Source organism: Chelmon rostratus, chromosome 4, assembly GCF_017976325.1.
Source record: "Chelmon rostratus isolate fCheRos1 chromosome 4, fCheRos1.pri, whole genome shotgun sequence".
Classification (NCBI taxonomy): domain Eukaryota; kingdom Metazoa; phylum Chordata; class Actinopteri; order Chaetodontiformes; family Chaetodontidae; genus Chelmon; species Chelmon rostratus.
In genome coordinates, this window is record NC_055661.1 from 29955450 (window position 1) to 29977983 (window position 22534).

The following is a 22534-nucleotide window of genomic DNA, read 5'->3' on the forward strand; positions in this document are numbered from 1 at the left end:
CATGGGATGAAATATAAAATACATGGCAGCAAAGCTAAGCTAACGAGCTTTAAGATACGATCCCTCTACATCTTGGAGTGTTTTTTCTGTTTTATTTGGGATCTTCCAAAGGGACGAACTTCGTCGTGCTGCTGTTTATTCTGAACCACATCTCTGTCTTACTCCCGACACACTGCTCACCTCCACCTGTCTGAAGGTTGCCCCGCTGGACTGCTGGGCTGCTGCCGGCCCTGTCTGTCTACAGCGAGTTTGCCTTTGATAATGGCCACCAATAACAGACAGTTTCATTTCATTTCGTTCGAAGTTTCATCTCTATCTGACGTGTCGCTACAGCTGCTCTAACCTAACAGGTGCTGCTCGACAGGCAGGTGCTGCTCGGCATACAGGTGCTGCTCGGCGGGCAGGTGCTGCTCGGCGGGCATGTGCTGCTCGGCGGGCAGGTGCTGCTCGGCATGCAGGTGCTGCTCGGCAGGCAGGTGCTGCTCGGCATGCAGGTGCTGCTCGGCAGGCAGGTGCTGCTCGGCGGGCAGTGTGTCCTGGGTGTTATGTTCATTTTTTGTTCTCTCAGATCTTACCTGTGACTTTACTCTGTAAGTGATTGGCCGGTGCTCACTGGCACCTGTGCTCAGACTGGTTGAAGGGTTAAAGGTTAATCCGTCCAATACTACGGTTGAATGAATCCAAGTGCTCTTCATCTTCATCAGACTCAACCTTCTTCTTCTCGTGTGTTGTTTGTACTTGACAGCATGCTGGCATGCGTTCTAACTGGCTTCATTTGAAGTCCTTGTGCATTATTTTCTGCCGTCGTTGTTTTGACTTAATGTTGCAAAGGAAACAAAGTGCTATAGGGATTATGGGAACCTCACCAATGTCAGCTGCAGCTAATGTGAACAGATGCTAGCGAGGGTTCAGTTGATCTCATGCCTCTCGTTGGTCTACTAAATATTCAGAGTAGATCCTGTTACTGTTCAGTGATTTATTGATCTTGTCTGGAGCCTAAGAACCGGATGGATTTAGTCAGCTGAAAAACTTTTTTTTCTCACCTTCAGGCTTCTGAAATGTTTTCCAAACCCAAACAGGATGATGTGAACTAGGCACAGCTCATTAAATTCAATCAATCAACTGAAAATTCATCAGCAAATATTTTGCTGAGAGATTTATCATTTTGGTCTTCGTCTGATTCCAGCCTCTAATGTGACAGTCTGCTGTTTTTAGGACAGGAAATTGAAAATCTTAAAGTTTCAGACAGTTTTAGACAAAACAAGTCACCTGAAAAACTGAATTTCACTATTTTTAATATTTTTTCATACAGTCAATGATTAATTAATTGATTAATCAAGAAAATAGTGACTGAATTAATCAATTCTGAAAATAATCGGCTGTTAGCTTATGGCCTCTGTTGTCCTACATATTCCTCACATATGGAAAAAACGTCAACTATTGTTCAATCTGTTATTATATATTAATTTAGAGCATGTGTGATTTATTCACGTGCACGTGTAATTAATTGGAGAGCATGATTGTATGTGTACAGTTTTTCTGCTGGACGGTTTCTGGAACAATGATGTTCAGAAGTTTCAGGGTTGTCAAAAAAGAATAACGACAAACTGCAGTGGCTTAATGCAGACTGCGCTAACTTTATGGAAATGTACTTCTTAGTTTTATGCGAAGAATTTTGCCAATGTTTGTCAATATCTCAGTGAGGAAAACAATCATGAGAACCTGAGAGAAGAGCGTGTCGTGTTCTCATTAAGCTCTGAAACTGGCAAAGGTTTTAATAAATACGGTCGATACTGGTGATTCCCTTGTTTTAGCTGGTGAACCCCTGAACTGGGCAGATTACCCTCAAGCTGTTTACATGCTCTTTATTGATATCTCAAATTGGGAATTATTACTGATGATGCAAGTTTGACAGAAAAACTCAAGGTCGCTAAACGTTGACTGATTCAAATTAATGATACTTAATCTGCAGGAAACTTCAAGTTGATTTTTCTTTTTTGAGTAAACTGAAACCAGTTGGTTCCCAGAGGTTGGGAGTCAGTCAGTCTAAAAACGAACAGTAAAAGGTTTACACCGTGTGTACATTACATGGTTTGTAGCTGTGGAAGATACAGTCCGTTAATAAGTTGATTTTTATCATTTGGTGAAGTGCCCCTTGAACTTCAGTCTTTGTTAAAGGTCCAGTATGTGGGAGTTAACAGGGTTTCATTTAGCAGAAATGTAATATAGTCCTGTTTTCGTTAGTGCAGAATCGCCTGGAAATGAAAATGGTTGTGTTTTCGTAACCGTAGAGTGAGTCTTTATCGCTTCAGAGGGAGCAGGTCCTCTTCAAAGAGTCCACCATGTTTCTACAGTAGCCCAGAGAATACAAACCAAACACTGAGAGAGTGGTTTCAATCTGCACCCTCACCACTAGATGTCACTAAATCCTGCACACTGGACCTTTAAGTAGTTGTGTTGTTTCAGTAGTTAACCTGAAAACGTAGACCTGCCTTAATTTAACCTTCTGTGTTTAATCATTTAGCTGTTTTAAAGTTTCCTCTGCATCATGTGTGTACTTCATGTGTTGTTTTTTATATGAAATGTTTTCAGATTTTGTTTCATCTGTTTATTTGTATTTGAAAATAAACACTGTGTTAATATTCTTGATTATTTCTTCCATACAGGGATAACGACGGTTTACTGTGCATGTGGTGATTTCTTACGCGATGTCTCTCAACGGCAACAAGATGCAGGACGTTTATAGCCTAGCTTAGCACAAAGACTGGAGGCAGGGGAAACTGTTTGCCTATACCTCATCAAGAGAGGCAATCCACCTTCTACAACCTCCAAGTCTGTCTGACTTACGTGTCGTAACTTGTTCCTTCCACTGGACGTGCCAGTCCTCTGAATGCTGCTTCAGGTCGGACAGTCCACCGTGGACCACAGGAGTACTCTAAGACTGATTCCCACCGAAAGGACCGATCCACTGTGGTCTGCCTGACATCCAGTCAGGATTCACGTCTTTGAATTCTGATTTAATACTTTGTCTCGTGAAACTCTTGGTTTTATTATTTCTCACGTCATTTGAAACTTGGAAACTGTGTGCGCGTTGTTGATGTGCAGGAAAATACAGTCCGTATGATACGGGGCGGTGGGCAACTAAACTCACCGTCCAGTTCATAAAACCCTCGTCTGAACTCAGCAATAGAGACACAGTTTGATGAATACAGTAAAACTGCCTTGATTTATCGAAACTTATGTCTGCTCAGCAACACAGCTAGCTTGGAGAGCAGACTGTCTAGTGGTAGCATATTCCCATCTAGCTAGCAAGCTCGTGGTTAGCTGTCAGACTAGCCCCGTCGGTCGTTAGGAGTAACATGTGCCACTTTCTGGTGTGAAAGTCATTTTTCTCCTGATGGAACGATGCTAGCAGTTTGTGCTAAGGTTAAACACGTCGATCTGTTGGATCTACAGCACTTTGACAGAGTGAGATGAGGAAATCGACATCCATTTCACGTGTGTGTATAGAGCTGGAGTCAGGCCATGGTTAGCTTAGCTTAGCATAGATAATAGAAACAGGGTCTTTTGCTGGAGCTTTTCCACCTGCAGACAGCAGAGACAACACATGGACTCAGCCGCTTCCTGCAGCTCGCTGAGCGCTGCGCTCATTAATCCAATAAAACGAGCGTGAGGGCGCACGGGACTGAATCCCTGCGACTGCACGCAGCCTCAGGTGCTGAGCGGCTAATCCTCCACCACAGATTAAAGTCACAATGAAGATTTAATGAGTGAGGGAGGAACAACGGGGATTACCCAGGCTTACTGAGGGGTCTCCTGGCGTCGCATGCTGAGAGTTTCTCTCCTCAAGGACGTTTACAGAAAGCTTCAGTGTCACTTTGACTTCCAGATGATGACGCTGTAAAGAGATTGTAGTTCAGCATGAATTCAGTTAAAGAGGCTGGTCCTCGTTGCGGTCAGTAAATGTGAAGCTTAACAGCGTAAACTGGCGTCAGACCATGAAGTGCTTCACGTTATGTGTATTTATACAGTACAGTACTACATCTCAGAGGAAATATTGCACATTTTACTCCAATACAAATATTGTTATTATCACATATCAGTTACAGGTTACATGACTGATTCAGATTATTTATAGAAAATCTTTAATTTAATTTTCATTATTTAAATTATAATGTTTTATTATAGGTTAAACAGCTCATCAGTATATAAATCTGTTAAAATGAGCTCCACCTTTACCAGCTGCAACGTTAAAGTCATCAACAAATGAATGCATCAATAATTATAATCCAATAATATTAAATACTGAAATACTGAAATAAGTTGTTCTGAATAAAGAGTATTTCTAATTTTGGTACTTTAAATATATTTTGATGCAAATACTTTTGCTCTTGTACTTGAGTAAAGTTTGGAATGCAGGACTTTTACTTGTAACGGAGTATTTCTACACTGTATTTCTATTTTTAAAGATCTCCCACAGTAGCAGGACAACTGAAGGCAACACGGCAGCCTCTAGGGGTCACCAGCAGATCAGACCGTTGAAGTCGACAGAGTCTCTGTCCTGATGTGAGAAGATAAAAATACACGACACATTAAGATCAGGCTGGAATTAACACATTCTATACAGATCATAAGAGTATGAGGAATATATGAAGCTTTATTTTCATCAGGATAATTGTACACATTCATTACACAAAGTACACAGTTTACACAGCACATAAAACTGCAAATATTGTTCAGTTTTAGTTCATATACAAGTAGGAGCTATTTAATGTATAAAAATAAATCTTCTACACTCCTTGGCATGTCTTACTCGTGCTAAATGTGCAGCTGAAGGGCTGTGCAGTGCTAACTTTCCTTTAGAATCACTTCCTGTGATAAAGGATGTGACGCTGCTTTTACATGAGGTAGCATTCAACTGCCCTCGCCTCTTCCTGAGGTGAGCCAGATGTTTCAGCTGTTCACACTCTGAAAGCTTCAGATACGGGACTAAAATATCAAGACTGTAATTTCACAGTGTGAGCAGACCATGTCTCGCTCCATCTGAGCAGCATTCAGCTGTTTTTCATCCCTTTTTTCACATCCGTCCCCACGATCAGCGTCAGATCTCACAGGCTGATGTCACTGATCATCGAAGTCTGCAAAAGCAGGATACCAGAAGCTGTCCTTCCTCTCTGAAATGCCCCTCAGTGGATTTTCTTTCTGTTGTTGTTGGACTTTCTTTATCCTGGAGATTTGAACAGCAGCCAGGCTGATCATGCAGACCTGACGGAGGAAACACCAACAGATAGAAACTGATCAGAGCTGCTTCATCCAAACATTCAAACCATCTTTGACAAACCTTTGACATGTTTCCTTACATGCAATTTAAAGCAGGGTCTGACAAAAAAGGCTTCCGTGGTGCATTCAGGAAACATTGCTAGCTGATAGCATTTTGGATCTGATACTTCATCTGTAAAATATCTGTATTCACGAAGCTCCAAAGCTAACAGCTTTCTTATCGAGAATGCTCTGAGCAGCGTGACGCGGCGTACGTCAAAAATAGACTGATGCATATTTTTCAGCTGGAACGAGTCACAGCTGCAACGAGTCGGGCTGGAACGTGACACGGCGGGAACGTGGCGCGTATCGAGCAATAACTGAGACGAAGGAAAAGAGCAAATATCTGATGATGTAATAAAAGCTGGAAACAACATGCTCCCAGGGCTTCTGTATTTCAAAGACTTTAAACTCTGATTTTGAGGTCATGGTTTGATATTTTTCGGATGTGACCTGAACCTGTCGTCCAGACAGCGGTGTTACCTCCAGCAGCAGCAGGCCGGCGGTCAGACCGGCCACCAGCAGCAGGTTGTTTTTGGCCCACCGGATGATCTGCTCCAGGCAGCCGACGGTGAAGACGTCCTGACCGGCCGAACGCTCCTCAAGCTGCTGCATCCCATAACCACACATGGTGTTGAGCACCGTCTACAGGAGAAAATAACAAGACCTGGAAGTGAGAGGAGTTCAGGTCCTCCTCCGCCTCCCTGAACTGATTTTATTAGAATCCAAAAACATCGAAATAACATTTCCTGAACTTGCCAGTTTATGATACAAAATATGGAAATCTCAACATCTACAGGCAAGATTGTTCTGAGTTTTGCAGTCGATATTCCTCAGACAATGTTTTTTAATGATGATCCGTTTGGTTTAGCACAAATATCTCAAACATACATTCAGGCTTCATGTTGAAGTACTTTTACTCTGTTCCAATACATAAAGAATACATTTCTGATGACACAATAAGCAAACAAAAAGAAAAGCTTTGGAACCTGCAATGTTCAGTATTTTTGCTTCAGTCGTGGAAAGACCTCAGATCTTATTCCTGCTCTGCAGAGGATGAACTCTAGATTTGCGTTATCCTCTATGAACACATACATACTGTACATTACATATGTCAAACCGATTCCATAAAGGGCCGTGTGGCTGCAGGTTTTCGTTCCAACCAAGGCAGAGCACACCAGGCCGACCAATCAACATCAAGGGATCATTAGTTATCAGCTGAACCCTGAGATCAGCTGATTAATTGATTCCAGTCTGGTGAGCTCCTCCTTGGTTGGAAGGAAAACCTGCAGCCACACGGCCCTTTATGGACTCAGTTTGACATGCCTGCTGTACATGATGAGATATTTTAATATATGCAGATGACATCCTGTTCTTCATTTTCATATCACTCAGTAAAATCAACCCCACTGATTTCAGGAACTGACAGAGATGGAAATGAATGGTAGACCCAGATTTGACCGACCTGAGCATCCCTTCATAAACCTGTCGGGGACCACGCAGACCAGACCTCTGACAGGTTTGACAGGTTTGTACAGACTGTGGTTCTGACCTGGTTCTGTAGGTGAACACAGCAGGAGAAGGGAACTCCGCAGGCCTCCAGACTGGGGTTGGTGTCCGAACACTCAAAGTAGACGTTGCTGGACCAGTCCTTATAGCTGTCAACTCCACAGCACTGAAACTGCAAACACAACAAAGTCTCACCACAGCAGCTCACTAACATCAAGCTGGACTACAAAAGGCCTGACACCGTCTCTCAGTCATTACAGCATGAATTCACCATTCTTCTTCACCTTCTTCTGGATGAAGTCAATGGCGTTCTCCAAGTCCTGATCCTCCCTGTAGAGGACAATGGCCTTCATCATCAGCTTGCCCGTCCTCTCCATCACCTGAACGACAACAACAACAACAACAGCATCATCGAGTCTGGTTTTTGTTTGGCACTTTGAGTTCATCGATACAGAAAAAGTCACCAGGCTGCAGGAAGTGGTGTGTCGATATTGTCGTTATATTTCCTGTCTCATCAGGACAGTGTGACGTTACCAAGTCAGTGAAGAGGTATCCCACGACTCCAGCAGCGATCTGTAGGAGGAGGACGGTTGCCAGAATCCCCAGAAACTGCAGGAACAAACAACAGACCACCTGGGCAAGAAGGACTCAGCAGCACTGATGTGCAGAATAAACACCACATATCACACTGAACTGAATACAGATTAATGCACAGCCAGGAGAGGTCAGCTCTCAATCAGCTGATCACCAGACTACCATCTTCAGCAGGCAGGTGGCGTTACGCAGCGCCCCGAAACATCCGAGGAACGTGATGAGAAACATCACCGAGCCAACGATAATCAACAGCAGAGCCGGATCCAATGTCAGGGTGTCAACCACATCTGGAGACAAACGCACACAAACGCACACACACGTGCACACACACGTGCACACACACGTGCACACAGAAAACACAGTTGAGTTGTAGCCATCAGGCGTGACAGCACGAAAAGGTTCAAACATGTCTGATCAGCGTTTCCTGGCTCGTCCTCAGGAATGTTAGCAGCAGAGATTTGTTTGTGTGAGATGACACACACCGACAGTCCTGTTGGCTCTGTACGGAGTGCAGGCGGTGTCCTGCGGGTCCATGTTGTTGTGTGATTTCAGTACTGACTATTCATTTTATAATTTGCTTGACTTTGACTGGGGCCAGTTTTACCTACAAGCTGTGATCTGTTACACGTGTCTTGCTCATTTTGATAAATAACAACAATCAAAACATACTTTCAACCAATGTGAGAGTTTTTTAGGACGCTACGCTGCCAACATTTGGAAAAAACAGTGAAACTCACAGAAGAATCTTGCACTAAAGACTTATGAGAAGGTCACATGTTGTCAAGTTCCTGAAGTGGAGAAAGGCCAACACACAGTTAGTACAGCCTGGTAACGATGTTTTTTGACTGACCTTTCTCCTTGGCGATCTTGGCGTAGATCCCCACCGCTGTGAGGACGGCGCTTACAACCTGCAAAGCCAGAGACAAAGACAGACGTTTTATCAGGAGAACCCACATGAAGCACAGAAAACTGTAGAGAGCTGCTGGATTAGCTATGATAGCAGATCTCCAGTCTCTGTGCTAAGCTAGGCTAACACATCCTGGACCTATGGATCTCTGTATTGGACACTCAGAGACATCTGACTCTGGGTACTGAGGACAACACTGTGGGAAAACAAAACACACGTGTCGGTGTTCAGGTGACAGGATGAAATACTGGACCTGACTCTTCTCTTGACCCTGGAAACAGCAGTTTGACAAAACAATCTTCTATCGACTTCCAAAGGACTCTGGAGTCGTACAAAAGCTCCGTTTTAGGAAATGAATGGAGCAAATTTCCAGGAAATACAAACTGTGGCCACACACCGTCAAAGTCTACTCATGGTAAATCAAATTGATCTGAAGTCCAAATGTTGATTTACTTCCACAAATTGATGAGACAGAAAGTCTAAAGTCATGACTTGGTTTGAATTTACACATAACAAATAGTTTAAGAGTTCAACACTTGCATATTGGTGGGACTTTAGTGAATGAAAACTGCCATTAAATTGCATTAAATTGCATTTCCTTTCCTAAGTTTCAGGAAACAAGGGAAAAAGTTCAGTCTTATTTCCATGGAAACAGAACTGCTGTGACTTCATATCTCGTAGTTTTGACTTGATAACTTGTGTATAATCCTGACCCACTATCTCACTGTGTCACATCTTTTCATATGTTTTTTGCTGACATTGGCAGAAATGGACTTCCATAAAAATCTCACTGTACGCTGAAGCATTCAGATTTTATTACATTGAAACTAAGCGACCCAAACCAGTGTCCACATACTTTTGGCCATACAGTGCACAGGTTTTTGTCTTTAATGATGCATGTTACATGTTTATGCAAAACTTATGTAAAAAAAACAGACTCATTTCTTTTTTTTAAATCAGAGGAGGTTATATTGTCTTGTCAGACCATCCTGATATATAATGAAATCACAGGTGGAAGAATGTCCACTGCTTGAAGCGACCACACGAATGCATCTGTTTGATCCTCGAACTGTTCCACAGACAAACAGAAACTCACCCAGAAGAAGTAGCAGAAGATGAACAAAGTGTACTTGATGGTTCGGTATCCTCTCATCTCCTCTCAGCGCCTCTGTGGTTGTGTCGACTGCAGGGAAAGTGTGTTGGAGGATTGTTTTCTGCCGACGTGACGCCAGAAGACGTGTGTCGGCCTGCAGAACACATTCCTGCTGTCAGGCTCACCTCTGCTGCCGCTGCAGGACATGCTGCCGTCGCAGCGAGCAGGAGGTGTGGACCTGTCGCTGTCAAACCTCATCACATCTGCTGGCTCAACAGGAAAACTCCATGTTAACAGTCTTCAGTCCTGTTGGCGTCCCCTACAGGCTGCAGTGTTTATTACAGCCACAACATGAACAATCATCTTGATGATTTCACTCCTCTTCTTACCTCCTTATCTTATTAGTGTGAAGCTAAAAGGTTGGCGCTACAGGAAAGGTCAGCAGGTAAATGAAATCTAAAGTGTTCATCCTCTGGGGAACAGGAATAACTGCTGAAGCAAAAATACTGAACACTGCAGGTTCATTCTTCATGATGATCTTCATGCTTTTTGCAGCTTATCAGAAATAATAATAAATGTTGAAATTACAGTTTTGGCTCAGGTAATGTCACCTGAGCTTTGTGTTTGTTTTTTTTCCAAAACTAGATTGTTGATAGATTTGTTGATATTGATTGATATTGCCATTAGGAAAAATCAGACGTATGATCTGTGAACAGACCAAAGTAATATAACTGACAACATCCAACTAAATTAGCACCTGTAATTTAACTAAACCACTGTCCTGTTTTAGTTGCTGCTAATGTTGCAACTCCTACAATTTAAAATGATAAAAGCATTGAACCAGTTCATTAGTATGGCTGCTTTTACTCAGTTATACATAAAGAAACAATGGGGTATCATCTGCATACGTATAACTATTCACCTTGTGTTGCCTAATGTAGTCCTAAGTCCGGCTGCTGTCTTCTTAAGGCTGCTGTTCATCACAGCCACAATCCATGAACAGCATCCTGATGATGTATCTGTTCCTAGAGCCTCCTGTAGTGGAGCTAAAAATGTCAAATTTGTCCTGATGGTGGCGCTAGAGGGGAGATCATGAATAAAATCAAAGACAGAATCAAAGATGATTTTTCAGTATCATATGGTGCACAAGGAGAATTCTTCAGCCTGTCCTCACCAGAAGATCAGCAGTGACCTTTGCTGACGTTCTCCTGAGAGATGAGTTCTTGCTACTGAGGTCTCTCAAAAGAAAAAGAAGTAGCCTGATGTCATGAAGTACGACAGAAACCTCTAAACATGTGACTTTCACACAGTTGACTGTTGTTCACATCCTGTCTCCCTGCCCGTCCTGCAGTAACTGTTTTTTAATCTACTTGTCTCCTTGTTTCCACCTCCAGCAGCTCCAGAACGACATGATGATCGATGTGGAGTCGAGTTTGTGTCACCTGATGAACGTCAGCCCAGTGTTCTCTCTCTTTTAGCTCTGAGTTTGGTCTCCTCCAGCTCCTGAGGGAAACATCTACTCTTTAGCTGCTAAATGCTGCTCTGTGTTCACCAGCTGGTCTCTGACTGAGTCCGTCTGTCCGTCTGTCTGTCTGTCCGTCCATCAGTCTGTCTGTCTGTCTGTCCGTCTGTCACAGACGGCTGTGGTCCGACCCGGGACTTCACCTTGTTGAGCTGGTGTGATCCCATCATAACATGGTTTCATGTCTCGTTGTGTCTGTTAAGCTGTTTGTTTCACGAGCGTCTAGTTTGGTCTTGCACTTCCTGTTTTATTGTGAAACCCTAACTCTCCTCTCGTTTCAGACCCTGACTTCCTGGTGTGTTTCCCGCCTGTCTGATCGTCTCCACCTGTTCCTTGTTACCTCATGTCTATATAATCTGCATCTGTGCCAGATTGTCTTGTTGCCGTTGTGTCAGTCCAGCGTCTAATCCTCGTTCACCCAGTACCTTTTTGTTCCCCTCTCCTTTTTGAGAACTTAAATATATCCTTAGCGTCCTTGTTTGTAATTTTGAGAGCCGTGCGCCTTTTGTTCATCGTTTTTGTAAAAGAATCTTTTTGTTATTAAAAACCAGCCTTGATCCCTTTTACCCCGAACCGGTCTGCGTGGTGCATTTGAGTCCTGATCCTCGTGCCTGAACGCTTGTGTCACATAGTTCATCTTCTCTGCTTAGGTTCTGTGCCTATTCAGTTTACCTCTCCTCCTCCTGCAGCTCCTCCTCCTCCTCCTGCAGCTCCTCCTGCAGCTCCTCCTCCTCCTCCTGCAGGTCCTCCTCCTCCTGCAGCTCCTCCTCCTCCTCCTCCTGCAGCTCCTCCTCCTCCTGCAGCCCCTCCTCCTCCTCCTCCTCCTCCTCCTGCAGCTCCTCCTCCTCCTCTTGCAGCTCCTCCGCCTCCTGCAGCTCCTCCTCCTGCAGCTCCTCCTCCTCCTCCTGTTGCAGCTCCTCCTCCTCTTCCTGCAGCTCCTCCTCCTCCTGCAGCTCCTCCTCCTCTTCCTGCAGCTCCTCCTCCTCCTCCTGCAGCCCCTCCTCCTCCTCCTCCTGCAGCTCCTCCTCCTCCTGCAACCCCTCCTCCTCCTCCTCCTGCAGCTCCTCCACCTCCTGCAGCTCCTCCTCCTCCTGCAGCTCCTCCTGTAACTCCTCCTCTTCCTGCAGCTCCTCCTCCTCCTGTAACTCCTCCTCCTCCTCCTGCAGCTCCTCCTCCTCCTGCAGCCCCTCCTCCTCCTCCTCCTGCAGCTCCTCCTCCTCTCCTCATTAAAGCAGATTGTTGCTGTCAGAGGATTACACTTTGCTGTGTTTTACTCCACACTGCAGCTCCTCCTCCTCCTCCTCCTGCAGCTCCTCCTCCTCTTCCTGCAGCTCCTCCTCCTCCTCCTCCTCCTCCTCCTGCAGCTCCTCCTCCTCTCCTCATTAAAGCAGATTGTTGCTGTCAGAGGATTACACTTTGCTGTGTTTTACTCCACACTGCAGGTCGTCTTCCTCTGACTCCTCTGTAATTTAAGGACTCGATCGAGGACCATGGGCCTGCTGGACATCCTCTCATCCATCAAAGACCGAGCCGACAAGTTTCTCAACGAAAAGAACGTGGTGACGGACTTTCTGGGGAAGGTGGAGGAGAAAACGGGGATAAAGAAGAAGATCATCGCAGTGGGTAGGTGAGCTGTTGGTCACTCTGCTCGGTTCAGGGAAAGATGATTCTGTCTTTCTGTTTAGTTCTTTGTTCCTCTCTGTGGCCTGAAGAGGATTCAGTTAATCCTCCTGTGAACACGACACCAGCTGTCTGTAAACACGAACCCGTAAATGTTCTGCAGGTTTTCTGGGTCAACGTTTGTGCTGCTGCAGGTTTTCTCTGTTTAAAGTTCTGATCTTAAAGCTGCTCTAATCAATCAATCAATCAATCAATCGATCAATCGATCAATCAACAGGCAGCTGTTCATCAAACAAGCTCTGATAAACCCACTAACACCACCTGTGTCATCAGGTGACACAAACTCCACTCCAGATGATGATCATGATCATGTTGCTGTGTAACCGCTGGATGTGGACGGAGGCGGCCGGTTAGCGTGTTAGCTTCTTCATGACCTGATAATATTCATACCTGATCGATCAATGATCGATAACCTGCCCAGTCAGCTGACAGCAGGTGGGTTATCTACAGACAGACTGATGTCTGTGTTGATCCTTCTGAATGACAAGACACCGTTCACTTCTTCTCCTTTTAAACATCACATCACATCTGCTGACCTTCCTCTGCCGATGGAGCTGCTCATGTAGGAGATGGTTTAGTTTTTCACCAGGTGATTTTACAGTAAGATCTTTGGTCACATGATAACAGGTGATTTCACCACCACCTGTCATCAGGTAGATCAATGTTTAACTGTATTTCCAGAAAATGATGAAAAAAGAAAATGTGCTGCGTCCTGCTGAGTGATGGAGACAGACAGCAGGTGGAGCTGATTCTCCACTCAGCACCATTAAAGGATAACTTTCGTTTTTTACAACCTGGACTTTATTTGTAGCATTAAATACGACCATTTACTCACCCAGACAACTTTGGTGGCATTTGGAGTCGTTTTGAAGAAATTAGCCCCAGAGGAGCGGCGCGTATATCCGTATAATGCGAGTACTCAGGGCATCCATGCGCAGCCTCTATATAACGCATAATCTGCAGAAACTCATTCATATTCCAATATTTTGTTATGATATGCTGGTGCTATTCCCCTCTGAGCCCGTGGTGGCATGTTATCAACATCCGGCGTCTCTAGGCAACTACCTCTGACGTGGATGATGTCATTACCGAACGCCGCGCGCTGCGAGCAGCCAGCCACAACACGGCTGACTCTGCGGCGGTCGGCAACGAATACGCAATAACGAACCACAGCTGTGCCAAACTACAGCTAAACTAGCCGACCGCCGGCTCAGAGGGGAATAGCACCAGCATATCAGAACTAAATATTGGAATATGAACGAGTTTCGCCACAGATTATGCGTTATATAGAGGCTACGCATGGATGCCCCGAGTACTCGCATTATACGGATATACGCGCCGCTCCTCTGGGGCTAATTTCTTCAAAACAACTCCAAATGCCACCAAAGTTGTCTGGGTGAGTAAATGGTCGTATTTAATGCTACAAATAAAGTCCAGGTTGTAAAAAAGTTATCCTTTAAACCACCACAGAAGAAGAGACACAATGAGATGACATCACTAAAGAGCTGCAGGCAAAGAACAGGATAAAATAAGAATAAGACAATAAACATTAGAGCTGCATTGCAGTGGAAGATGTGAAGAAACGGTCCCAAAGTGAACTGAATGAACTGAACTGATGTTTGTGGAGAATAAAAACTTTGACGGCCTGCAGCTGATCAGCAGGCAGAGGTGTGAAGTCCTGCTGCAGCGACGTCTGACCAATAACTGATCAGAAACAAACGACTGAATCAGATGGCTGTGTGTGGCGTTCGGCAGAGCGGGGAACAGCCGTCTATTCATGCCTCGCTGGTGCTCATACAGTGGATCATGATGTCACTGTAGTGCCTGGTGCACAGCGTCCCCCGCTCTGCAGTCAACTTAAAGCAGATTATCCTCAGAGACAGACAGCAGAGCAGAGCGGCCTCCATGTGCGAATCGCCGCATAAGCTGATCAGAGGTAGGTCACTTCCTGTTTGCTCACCGCGCTCCCTGCTCACTCAGGTTGTCGAACGTCTGCGGAGTCAGCGGGAGAATCCTCGCCGGTCTTTCTGTCCATCTTTCCCTCGTCAGGAAAGGAAACTCTTGATGTGTTTGTGTTGATATGTGTAGCTCTCAGATAGGACGGCAGCTTCCCCTGAGACTGACCTGAACCCTGCTGAGGTCTGACAGGTTTCTGGCCCTGATGACCCTCTGAGCTGAGCCGGCTGTATGTCTGAGCCCAGTTTCACTCATTTTAGAACCAGGCTGACTTTCTTGTCGTCGTTGTTTGCCGTTCAGTTTGAGGCCTTGACACCTGATTGGTCGCCTGATTGATCACCTGATTGATCGCCTGATTGATGTGGCTGTGGGACAGTCAGTTGGATTTCTGGCAGGTCAGAAACTTGAAACTTGAGCATTAACTTGAGCCAGCTTGTTCTAATATTACTGCTGAAGTATTCTTCCTGTTGTGGCTCAAACTGCAGTCACTGTGATGTCAAACTTCACCGCAGCACAGACGGATCAGACCGTCTGTATCTGGACACGACGCTGGTTATTAACGGGTTCTGTTAACTGAGTTCTCTGATCAGCTCCGTGAAAGAGGAAACGAGCTGTTCGCTGCAAACCACGAGTGCAGTCCTTCATATGAGACCTGCAGGTTTTAACAGCAACAAAAAGTGAAGTGCAGACGGAGTCACAAACTAGAAAAGAGCAAGAAACTGGAAATATAAACAAATATTAAAAGTCAGGCTGTAAATTAGTGTGTGAATTATTTACTGTATGTGTTCAGTCTAAAGGGAGCATTTGTTGCCTTTTTGTCTGATGATGAAAAACGATTCTATCTATCTATAGATATAGATATATAGATATACATAGGTATATAATACTACATGCTTGCAATACTTTTTCAGTACTACTGGTTACTATTTTGCTATTTTATTATTATGTATATAATCTTTTTACTGCTCGCTATTTTGATATTTTATTATGTATAGTTTGTTCTTTATAGTCTTATTTCAGAATTTTTCACTTATTTCACTGTGTGTAATGCTGCTGCTGCTGCACTGCAATTTCCCAGCTTGGGATAAATAAAGTATATATATCTATATATCTATAGATATAGATATATAGATATACATACAGGTATATCATACCACACGCTTGCCTCGAGGTCTTTCTGTACATATTTCTGTGCTGAAGTGACAGAGGAACGTTTCTAAAGGTGGATTCAGGTTCATCTGTGTTTTCAGACGTATCTGCATCAGTGTGGACATGAAGTCTGTCTCCCGTCTGTCTCGTCCAGGTGCCGTCTCACTGACAGGACTCTACCTGGTGTATGGATATGGTGCCTCCCTCCTCTGCAACCTGATTGGTTTTGTCTATCCCGCCTATTACTCGTGAGTTTTAATGAAGACACAGATATGCTTGTTGTGTTTCCTTCAGTCATCGAGACATCTCTGTCCAACACTGTGATGGACATGAAACAACCTGAGCTACAAAAATCAGCTCCATTAAAACACACTCAAAGAGCCCAATGACTTTAAAAAGTGAAGTATGAGTCCAACAGACTCTGCTGTCAATCATTGATGACTTCCTGGTAGAAAACCAATCAACCAATCACAGCTTTGCAGCTGGGATTAAGAACAGAGACAGAGCAGTGACAGCCTGTTATCAGTGGACAACTCTTATATTGACATATATCTTTGATCCTTGGACTGTGAGCTGGACTCTTTCTCTCCGTGTTGGGGACAGATGCTAACAGTCATGAATGATGGTTTGTTGTCCCGGCTTCTCTGCGATGCTCAGCTCATCTCAGACCTTCTGACAGCTGTTTCTTCTTGTATCTGCAGAATCAAAGCCATCGAAAGCGTGAACAAAGAGGACGACACAAAATGGCTGACGTACTGGGTGGTGTACGGCGTCTTCAGCCTGGGCGAGTTCTTCTCCGATATTTTCCTCTACTGGTTCCCGTTCTACTACGCTTTTAAGGTGAAGAAGCGCTTTAGAACCAATCACTGTTGAGACTGTTTAACGGCCTGATGTTGACTGTTCGGGTCGTTTTGCAGCCCTTTATATTCCAGCTAGGTAGCTCACTGACTGACGGCTAATGCTAGCAGATTGTAAATCAGACTTTTAAGATCATCCCATTGTGGCCAGGTCTAATTTAACTACGAGTTTTAAATTGCAAGTTCAAAACCCAACTTGGCTCAGGAGGGACATTTTAACTGCTGACATCAACATCAGTGTTTAAAGGATAACTTACGTTTTTTACAACCTGGACCTTATTTGTAGCATTAAATACGACCATTTACTCCCCCAGACAACTTTGGTGGCATGTTATCAACATCCGGCGTCTCTAGACAACTACCTCTGACGTGGATGGTGTCATTACCGAACGCCGGGCGCTGCGAGCAGCCAGCCACAACACGGCTGACTCTGCGGCGGTCGGCTACGAATACGCAATAACGAACCACAGCTGTGCCAAACTACAGCTAAACTAGCCGACCGCCGGCTCAGAGGGGAATAGCACCAGCATATCAGAACAAAATATTGGAAAATGAACGAGTTTCAGCAGATTATGTGTTATATAGAGGCTGCGCATGGATGCCCCGAGTACTCGCATTATACGGATATACGCGCCGCTCCTCTGGGGCTAATTTCTTCAAAACGACTCCAAATGCCACCAAAGTTGTCTGGGTGAGTAAATGGTCGTATTTAATGCTACAAATAAGGTCCAGGTTGTAAAAAACAAAGTTATCCTTTAAGGTCAACATTTTAATAAGACTCAACAATAGCTAAATTTGGCTAACATAATGTTAGCTCAGCAGCCAGAGTGGTGACTGACAGGATAGATTATAATGACACTTCTGACCAATGAGTAACCTTTAAATCGACCTTTAACTCAATCATCCATATACAAGCCCTGATTTGTTGTTGGGACAAATGTTTGCAGTTTTGATCACTGAACAAAATCAAAGACGAGGTCTGGGACCTGGCTATGACCGCAGAGGATCAATGTGTACAGCTGTATTTGTCTAGTGAGCCGAGTGATTCGTGTCTTCCTGTCCTCTGTGGTTCCAGTGTCTCTTCCTGTTGTGGTGCATGGCTCCGATGTCGTGGAACGGCTCCCAGCTCATCTACAACAAAGTGGTTCGGCCCGTCTTCCTCCGCCACGAGGCCACGGTGGACAACATGGTGAGCAACCTCGGCGGGAAGGCCATGAGCGCCGCCGAGAACCTCACCAGAGAAGGTACAAACCAGTTCAGCAGCATCCAGCAGTGGTATTTGAAGCATTTTTTGACTGAATATCCCTTCTCTCTTCAGTCCTGGCCACTCTGATAAAGAACAAAGCTCTGGTGACTCCGATGCCGTCCTTCCCTCAGCCTGAACCTAAAAGTTTACCGAGTTCATCAGCAGAAACATCAGCAGCTAAAGTGGCTCCATCAGAGCTGAGCGAAGAACGACCGGTACGTCAACCAAAGCTGCTTCCCCCTGCTTCCAGTCTTTATGCTAAGCTAAGATAGCCATGTCCTGACTCCAGCACCTGGGATCTAGTGTTTGTGGATTCAGTCGTAGGTTCAAACACCCTCTCTGACTTCAGATTTTCAGCGCTGTCGTGTTTGTTTGGCAGAGATGTTGGTTGGTTGATGTGTTGGTCCTGCCAATATAAGATTCCTCAAAAACCAGATTATCCCCAGAGGATGAGCCCTTTGATATATTAAAGACCCAACAATGCCACCTTCAGAACAAACTATGACTCTGCACGGTCCATCCATATGTTGTTACAAATGAATTGTTTTTTGAAACTTTTTGATGTAATTACTTCTGGCTGAATTTGATTTACAGCAATGTTTTAATTGGTGGTTGGTTAGTTAAGCTCTAACCTGCTAGTCAGCTGTAGACTTGCTACCAGTAGTCGAAAAGCTCTCCCGAAGCTAGCTGCCTCTAACTGTGCTAGTTAGCAAGCTTACTAGGTTGATCGCAAACAGGCCAGATAAATTACATTTAATTATATACATATATACATTACATTAAAGTGTTTAAGAGAGAGTACACCAAAGTTTACTGCAGATGTACTTCGCCCTGCTGGTCCACTGATCACAGGGATCAAAGCATGAATTTATTGAATTACTTTTGTCCTTTTCTCTTACTTTCTCCCATCGGGACACTGAAGATGTCTCCAGATTTGAACCCAAACTGCATTAACCAGTAAAACTGCACTCAGCCCCCCCACATGGACTCATTACAGCCTCGATATGAAAGTGCTGGTTTATGCAAGAGAAAACATGAAGTCTGCATTCAGATTAGCAATGAGGACTAAACATGCTAACCCAGCTGTCTTGTTACCTGTTTCAGCCTTTCCTGGGCTAACCAGTATGGTAAGTCAACTGGTTTGTGTTAGGACTGTATCTTCCAGGCAGTAACTGTGGTGTGAGCAGAATTAGCGTGAACCTCAGTGACCCCTGTAGAACATCAGTGCTGTAATGGTTTCAAGGTAAAGCAGCTTTTTTCTCGGGTGGTGCTGCAGATTTGACTGTAGCAGCAGATGGATCCGACAGGATCCTCCACAGAGACCTGAACGGACCTGAAAGCTTCGAACACCCTCCTCCCCCAACCTGCAGCTCTTAAGCAGACTAGTAGCAGAGAGACAACCTCCTCTGACTGATGGTTTTTAAGATATCATAATTAACAACTACAGGCTCCAACAAGGAGAACTTTGACCAGATGTCACAGTTCCTTGAAAAGAAATGTCTCCGGGACATAAGAACAGGGACCGAACACTGACTCCTGAGGGACGCCGTCATGAACGTGTGTTTGACTTCTCGCAGACAGACACGAGTTAAACCAGCTGTAAGCAGAATTATCTAAACACATGCAGGGTTTGATCCTTATGGTAACAATGATTCCCCGAAATCACTCTGACCTCCATGCACCCGGCTGCACAGGATCATAACATGCTGTTAGCTGCATGCTATCATTAGCTTGGCTAATGAGAACAGTGTAATTGTGTCAATCATGCAATCACAGAGGAGGAAGATGTGGCTGGACAAGTGACACTGATTCCAGGTATTAGCAGATTCAGAGGTTATTGAACATAAGGACTATGCAGTAGAGTTGTACAGTCATTTATTTAGTTAATCAAAAATGTAATTAGTGATAAACCACATGTGAATTATCATATAATTAGTATAATACAGTTTTGACAGTGTTTTAAGGTCATTGCTTAACTCTCTGGAACGTTCAGGACTGAGCAGCGGCTTTTCCCGTCTCAGCTAACATAACGGTAGCTTAGCAGCTACGCTGGAGATAGGAAAGCTTTTAGCTGCAGTTAGCTGCATCTACGATGATTTTATGATTTTATTTGAATTTCTTCAGTGAAATAGAAATAAAAACATAATTTAATGTGCAGCACTAACCTGGTGTGCAGTTCTCAGTGAGTCCCTGGAGGAGGACCACAGGGCCCATCTGATGCAGACGCTTCATGTCTGTTTGGTAGAAGCTGCATGTAGAGGCAGGGCTGCAGTCCTCGTAGTGGTGCAGCTGTTGTCTTTAATGCGACTCTTTTAACTGTTGGTTGTGTCTGTTGCTTTCTGTCCGTCCGTCAGGATGAGCTCAGTGTCGACTGACGGTAAGTTACAGACGCCGAATGACAGAACCTCAGAGGATTTACCTACACGTCTGTTTTCTCCTGATCACGTGAAAACAGCTCGTTAAGTCAAACTCCTTCACAGGAAGAACAAGAAGAAAGAAAATTATTATTTTCTGATCACAGAATAAAATCTTTGTCATGACAGAGACACAAAACTTGTTTTGTCAAAATGCCTTTTGGAGTTATTTTACAATTTTCCACATAAAAGTTTTCAGAATTATAATGTGCAGCGACACGAGTAATTAAGTGTATTAACAATTTCTCTTTTTAATTACAAATAGCAGCCTGTGACTTCCTCAGAAATTATAAGGAAATTAGAAACCCATAAAATAATCATTCCCTCGTGTTTCCTGACTTCAGCAGCTTCTGTTTTTTTAGTCCTTCAGATAGCAGCAGAGGAAGAAGAGGCGCCTCAGTGAGGAAGAGGAGCAGAGAGCGAAGGTTTTCCTCTTCATCCTCACAGATCCCAAAGAGAAGATGACTTCCTGTCAAAGAGACTGATTCCCTTTTTCTATCAGATGTTATATTTATACATTCGTCTGTAACAGGTTTTATGTGAAAATGTTGTCGACTGAATCACCAAAACTCTGCAAACAGACTCACAACAGTGTTTCTAATTGTTCTCAGTTTGTTTGTTGATATTTATTAATGAATTTGGGGGTCAGAGGGACATTTTTTTTTAGATGTGCAGCGCCTGAAACTGGCTAACAGCTAACTTGCAAACTTACCAGCTCACGTTTAGCAGGCTGGAGATTGTCCACTAGGTGGAGCTGTTCTGTGGTTTTGAGACTGTTTACACCTGCCAACCTGGCTGGAGGACAGGAACAGCAATCACACGTGTAGATGTGTCAGTATCGCCTCCCACAGGCCACCCCAGTAACAGCTGCTGGGATGGGCAGTGAGTGTTTTTTAGGTTTTATATTGAACAACTGTAGCACGTGCAGCTGCAGCAGTCAGTCCCTACAGCTGGTGGAGGTCAGTTTGCAGGAGCTGGTCCTGGTTTCAGGTGCATCCCATCAGCGACACTATGTGTCCTCCTTTTCTTTACATGTGCTGCATTTATTTATTTTTTTGTTTATGAACATGAGATTATGACCTTGATATGACAATTTCACGATGATAAGAAATAAAAAGTACTAATCAGAATAACAGAAAATGCCGGATTCTGTCGTACATACGTGAGATCGCAGCCTCATTCAAACCAGGCTGCTTAGACAGAGCAGTGCTTCCAGCTCATACTCAGCTAGGATAATGTTCATCATCATAGTTTAGCATGTTAGCACGCTAACATTTGCTATTTAGCACTGAACTAAGTGTAGTTAAGGTTGACGGGAGAGTCGTTCTTTTGCAGGTGTGTGTCTCTGTATTTGATGGGTCCTGTGTATGGAAATTTGATTTACTACCATACATTGTCTACAATATTTCCATATTTGGACATATATTTCGATCTAATATCAGTTTTCCTCTTATATTATGGGAAATAGGGTAATACTTTTAAATTTTTATTGTCATAATGCAGTGTGTTGGACAGTGCTGCCCCCACCTCCTTATTTACAGCAGAAAATAGTTCCAACGTTGCTGCACATACCTGTGCATTACAAATTACCTGCTAAAATGTCTATAGACAGGAAAGGAAGAGCTATCATTCATTTGCAGGGGTTTGTATCAGTAAGAGCCTCTAACGAGAATCCACTGAGGACACTAGAGGCTGTGGGGAGATGTGGGAAGGACAGTTGTTGCAGGAGGAAGATGAAGAGGAAGGAAAGTGCCTGCACTGTGAGGAAAAGCATCCTGCAGGTCAGCACTGTCCAAAAAGAAGTAAAGGAATAAAAGTGAATAGAATCAGAGCAGAAAAAAGCTTGACACGCTGAAGCTGAACAAGAAATGAGGAAACGGTGGCAGTGCAGAAAACAAGAGCAGAACATCTGCATGGACAAGAAATACTTCTGGTATTTGTTGCCATGGTGACAAACTGTGCTGTTGAATTACAGGAAGTCAGAAAGAATTAAGATCGTCCTGGACACTGACAGGAGATTCCTCCACACGGTAGATCTGGAGAAGATCTAGATGTTACACTAAGGGAAGGTTTTACACCAGCTCACACAGCTGGGTCCAGGTCCAGGTCCAGGTCCAGGAGGACATGGCAGCACCGTGAGAATACTGGGAATAGTTTTTACTGTGACGCTGCTACATTCCAGCAGGTGGCGGTAATGTACAACATACACCCTAAATCTCAGAAGAAGAAGAAGACTGTGACGTTCATGAAGACGCGACAGGTAGCGCGTTGACGTGTCTTGCAGTAAC

General features: G+C 44.2%; 2 protein-coding genes across 3 annotated transcripts; one reads left to right on the plus strand and one right to left on the minus strand.

Moving 5' to 3' along the window:
- Nucleotides 1–4639: 4639 nt before the first annotated feature.
- zgc:113223 (uncharacterized protein LOC541424 homolog) lies at nt 4640–9581 on the minus strand. Its single transcript, XM_041935540.1, has 8 exons — nt 9426–9581; nt 8273–8330; nt 7585–7709; nt 7363–7437; nt 7113–7208; nt 6872–7000; nt 5803–5964; nt 4640–5265 (listed from the first exon to the last, which is right to left on the minus strand). The coding sequence occupies exons 1-8, from the start codon at nt 9480–9482 to the stop codon at nt 5122–5124; spliced, it is 846 nt and encodes a 281-aa protein (XP_041791474.1). The 5' UTR covers nt 9483–9581; the 3' UTR covers nt 4640–5121.
- Nucleotides 9582–12379: 2798 nt separating this feature from the next.
- On the plus strand, nt 12380–21320 carry reep6 (receptor accessory protein 6). Of its 2 annotated transcripts, XM_041935658.1 has the most exons (8): nt 12380–12567; nt 15884–15977; nt 16431–16569; nt 17662–17830; nt 17905–18047; nt 18937–18959; nt 20187–20209; nt 20609–21320. In XM_041935658.1, exons 1-6 carry the CDS (start codon nt 12435–12437, stop codon nt 18949–18951), a joined length of 693 nt encoding a protein of 230 aa, XP_041791592.1. In that variant the 5' UTR covers nt 12380–12434; the 3' UTR covers nt 18952–18959; nt 20187–20209; nt 20609–21320. The 2 variants fall into 2 exon arrangements, with proteins under 2 accessions (XP_041791592.1, XP_041791593.1); XM_041935659.1 differs by lacking the exons at nt 18937–18959; nt 20187–20209.
- Nucleotides 21321–22534: the final 1214 nt, after the last annotated feature.

Excerpts from the sequence above, each read along its gene's own strand:
- zgc:113223 (XM_041935540.1), bottom strand. The coding sequence starts at position 9,482 with ATGAGAGGATACCGAACCATCAAGTACACTTTGTTCATCTTCTGCTAC. Across the intron at positions 8,331-9,425 it reads TCTTCTGCTACTTCTTCTGG|GTTGTAAGCGCCGTCCTCAC; the intron begins GTGAGTTTCTGT and ends CTGGCTTTGCAG. Across the intron at positions 7,209-7,362 it reads GATACCTCTTCACTGACTTG|GTGATGGAGAGGACGGGCAA; the intron begins GTAACGTCACAC and ends GTTGTCGTTCAG.
- reep6 (XM_041935658.1), top strand. The coding sequence starts at position 12,435 with ATGGGCCTGCTGGACATCCTCTCATCCATCAAAGACCGAGCCGACAAG. Across the intron at positions 15,978-16,430 it reads GTCTATCCCGCCTATTACTC|AATCAAAGCCATCGAAAGCG; the intron begins GTGAGTTTTAAT and ends TTGTATCTGCAG. Across the intron at positions 16,570-17,661 it reads CGTTCTACTACGCTTTTAAG|TGTCTCTTCCTGTTGTGGTG; the intron begins GTGAAGAAGCGC and ends CTGTGGTTCCAG.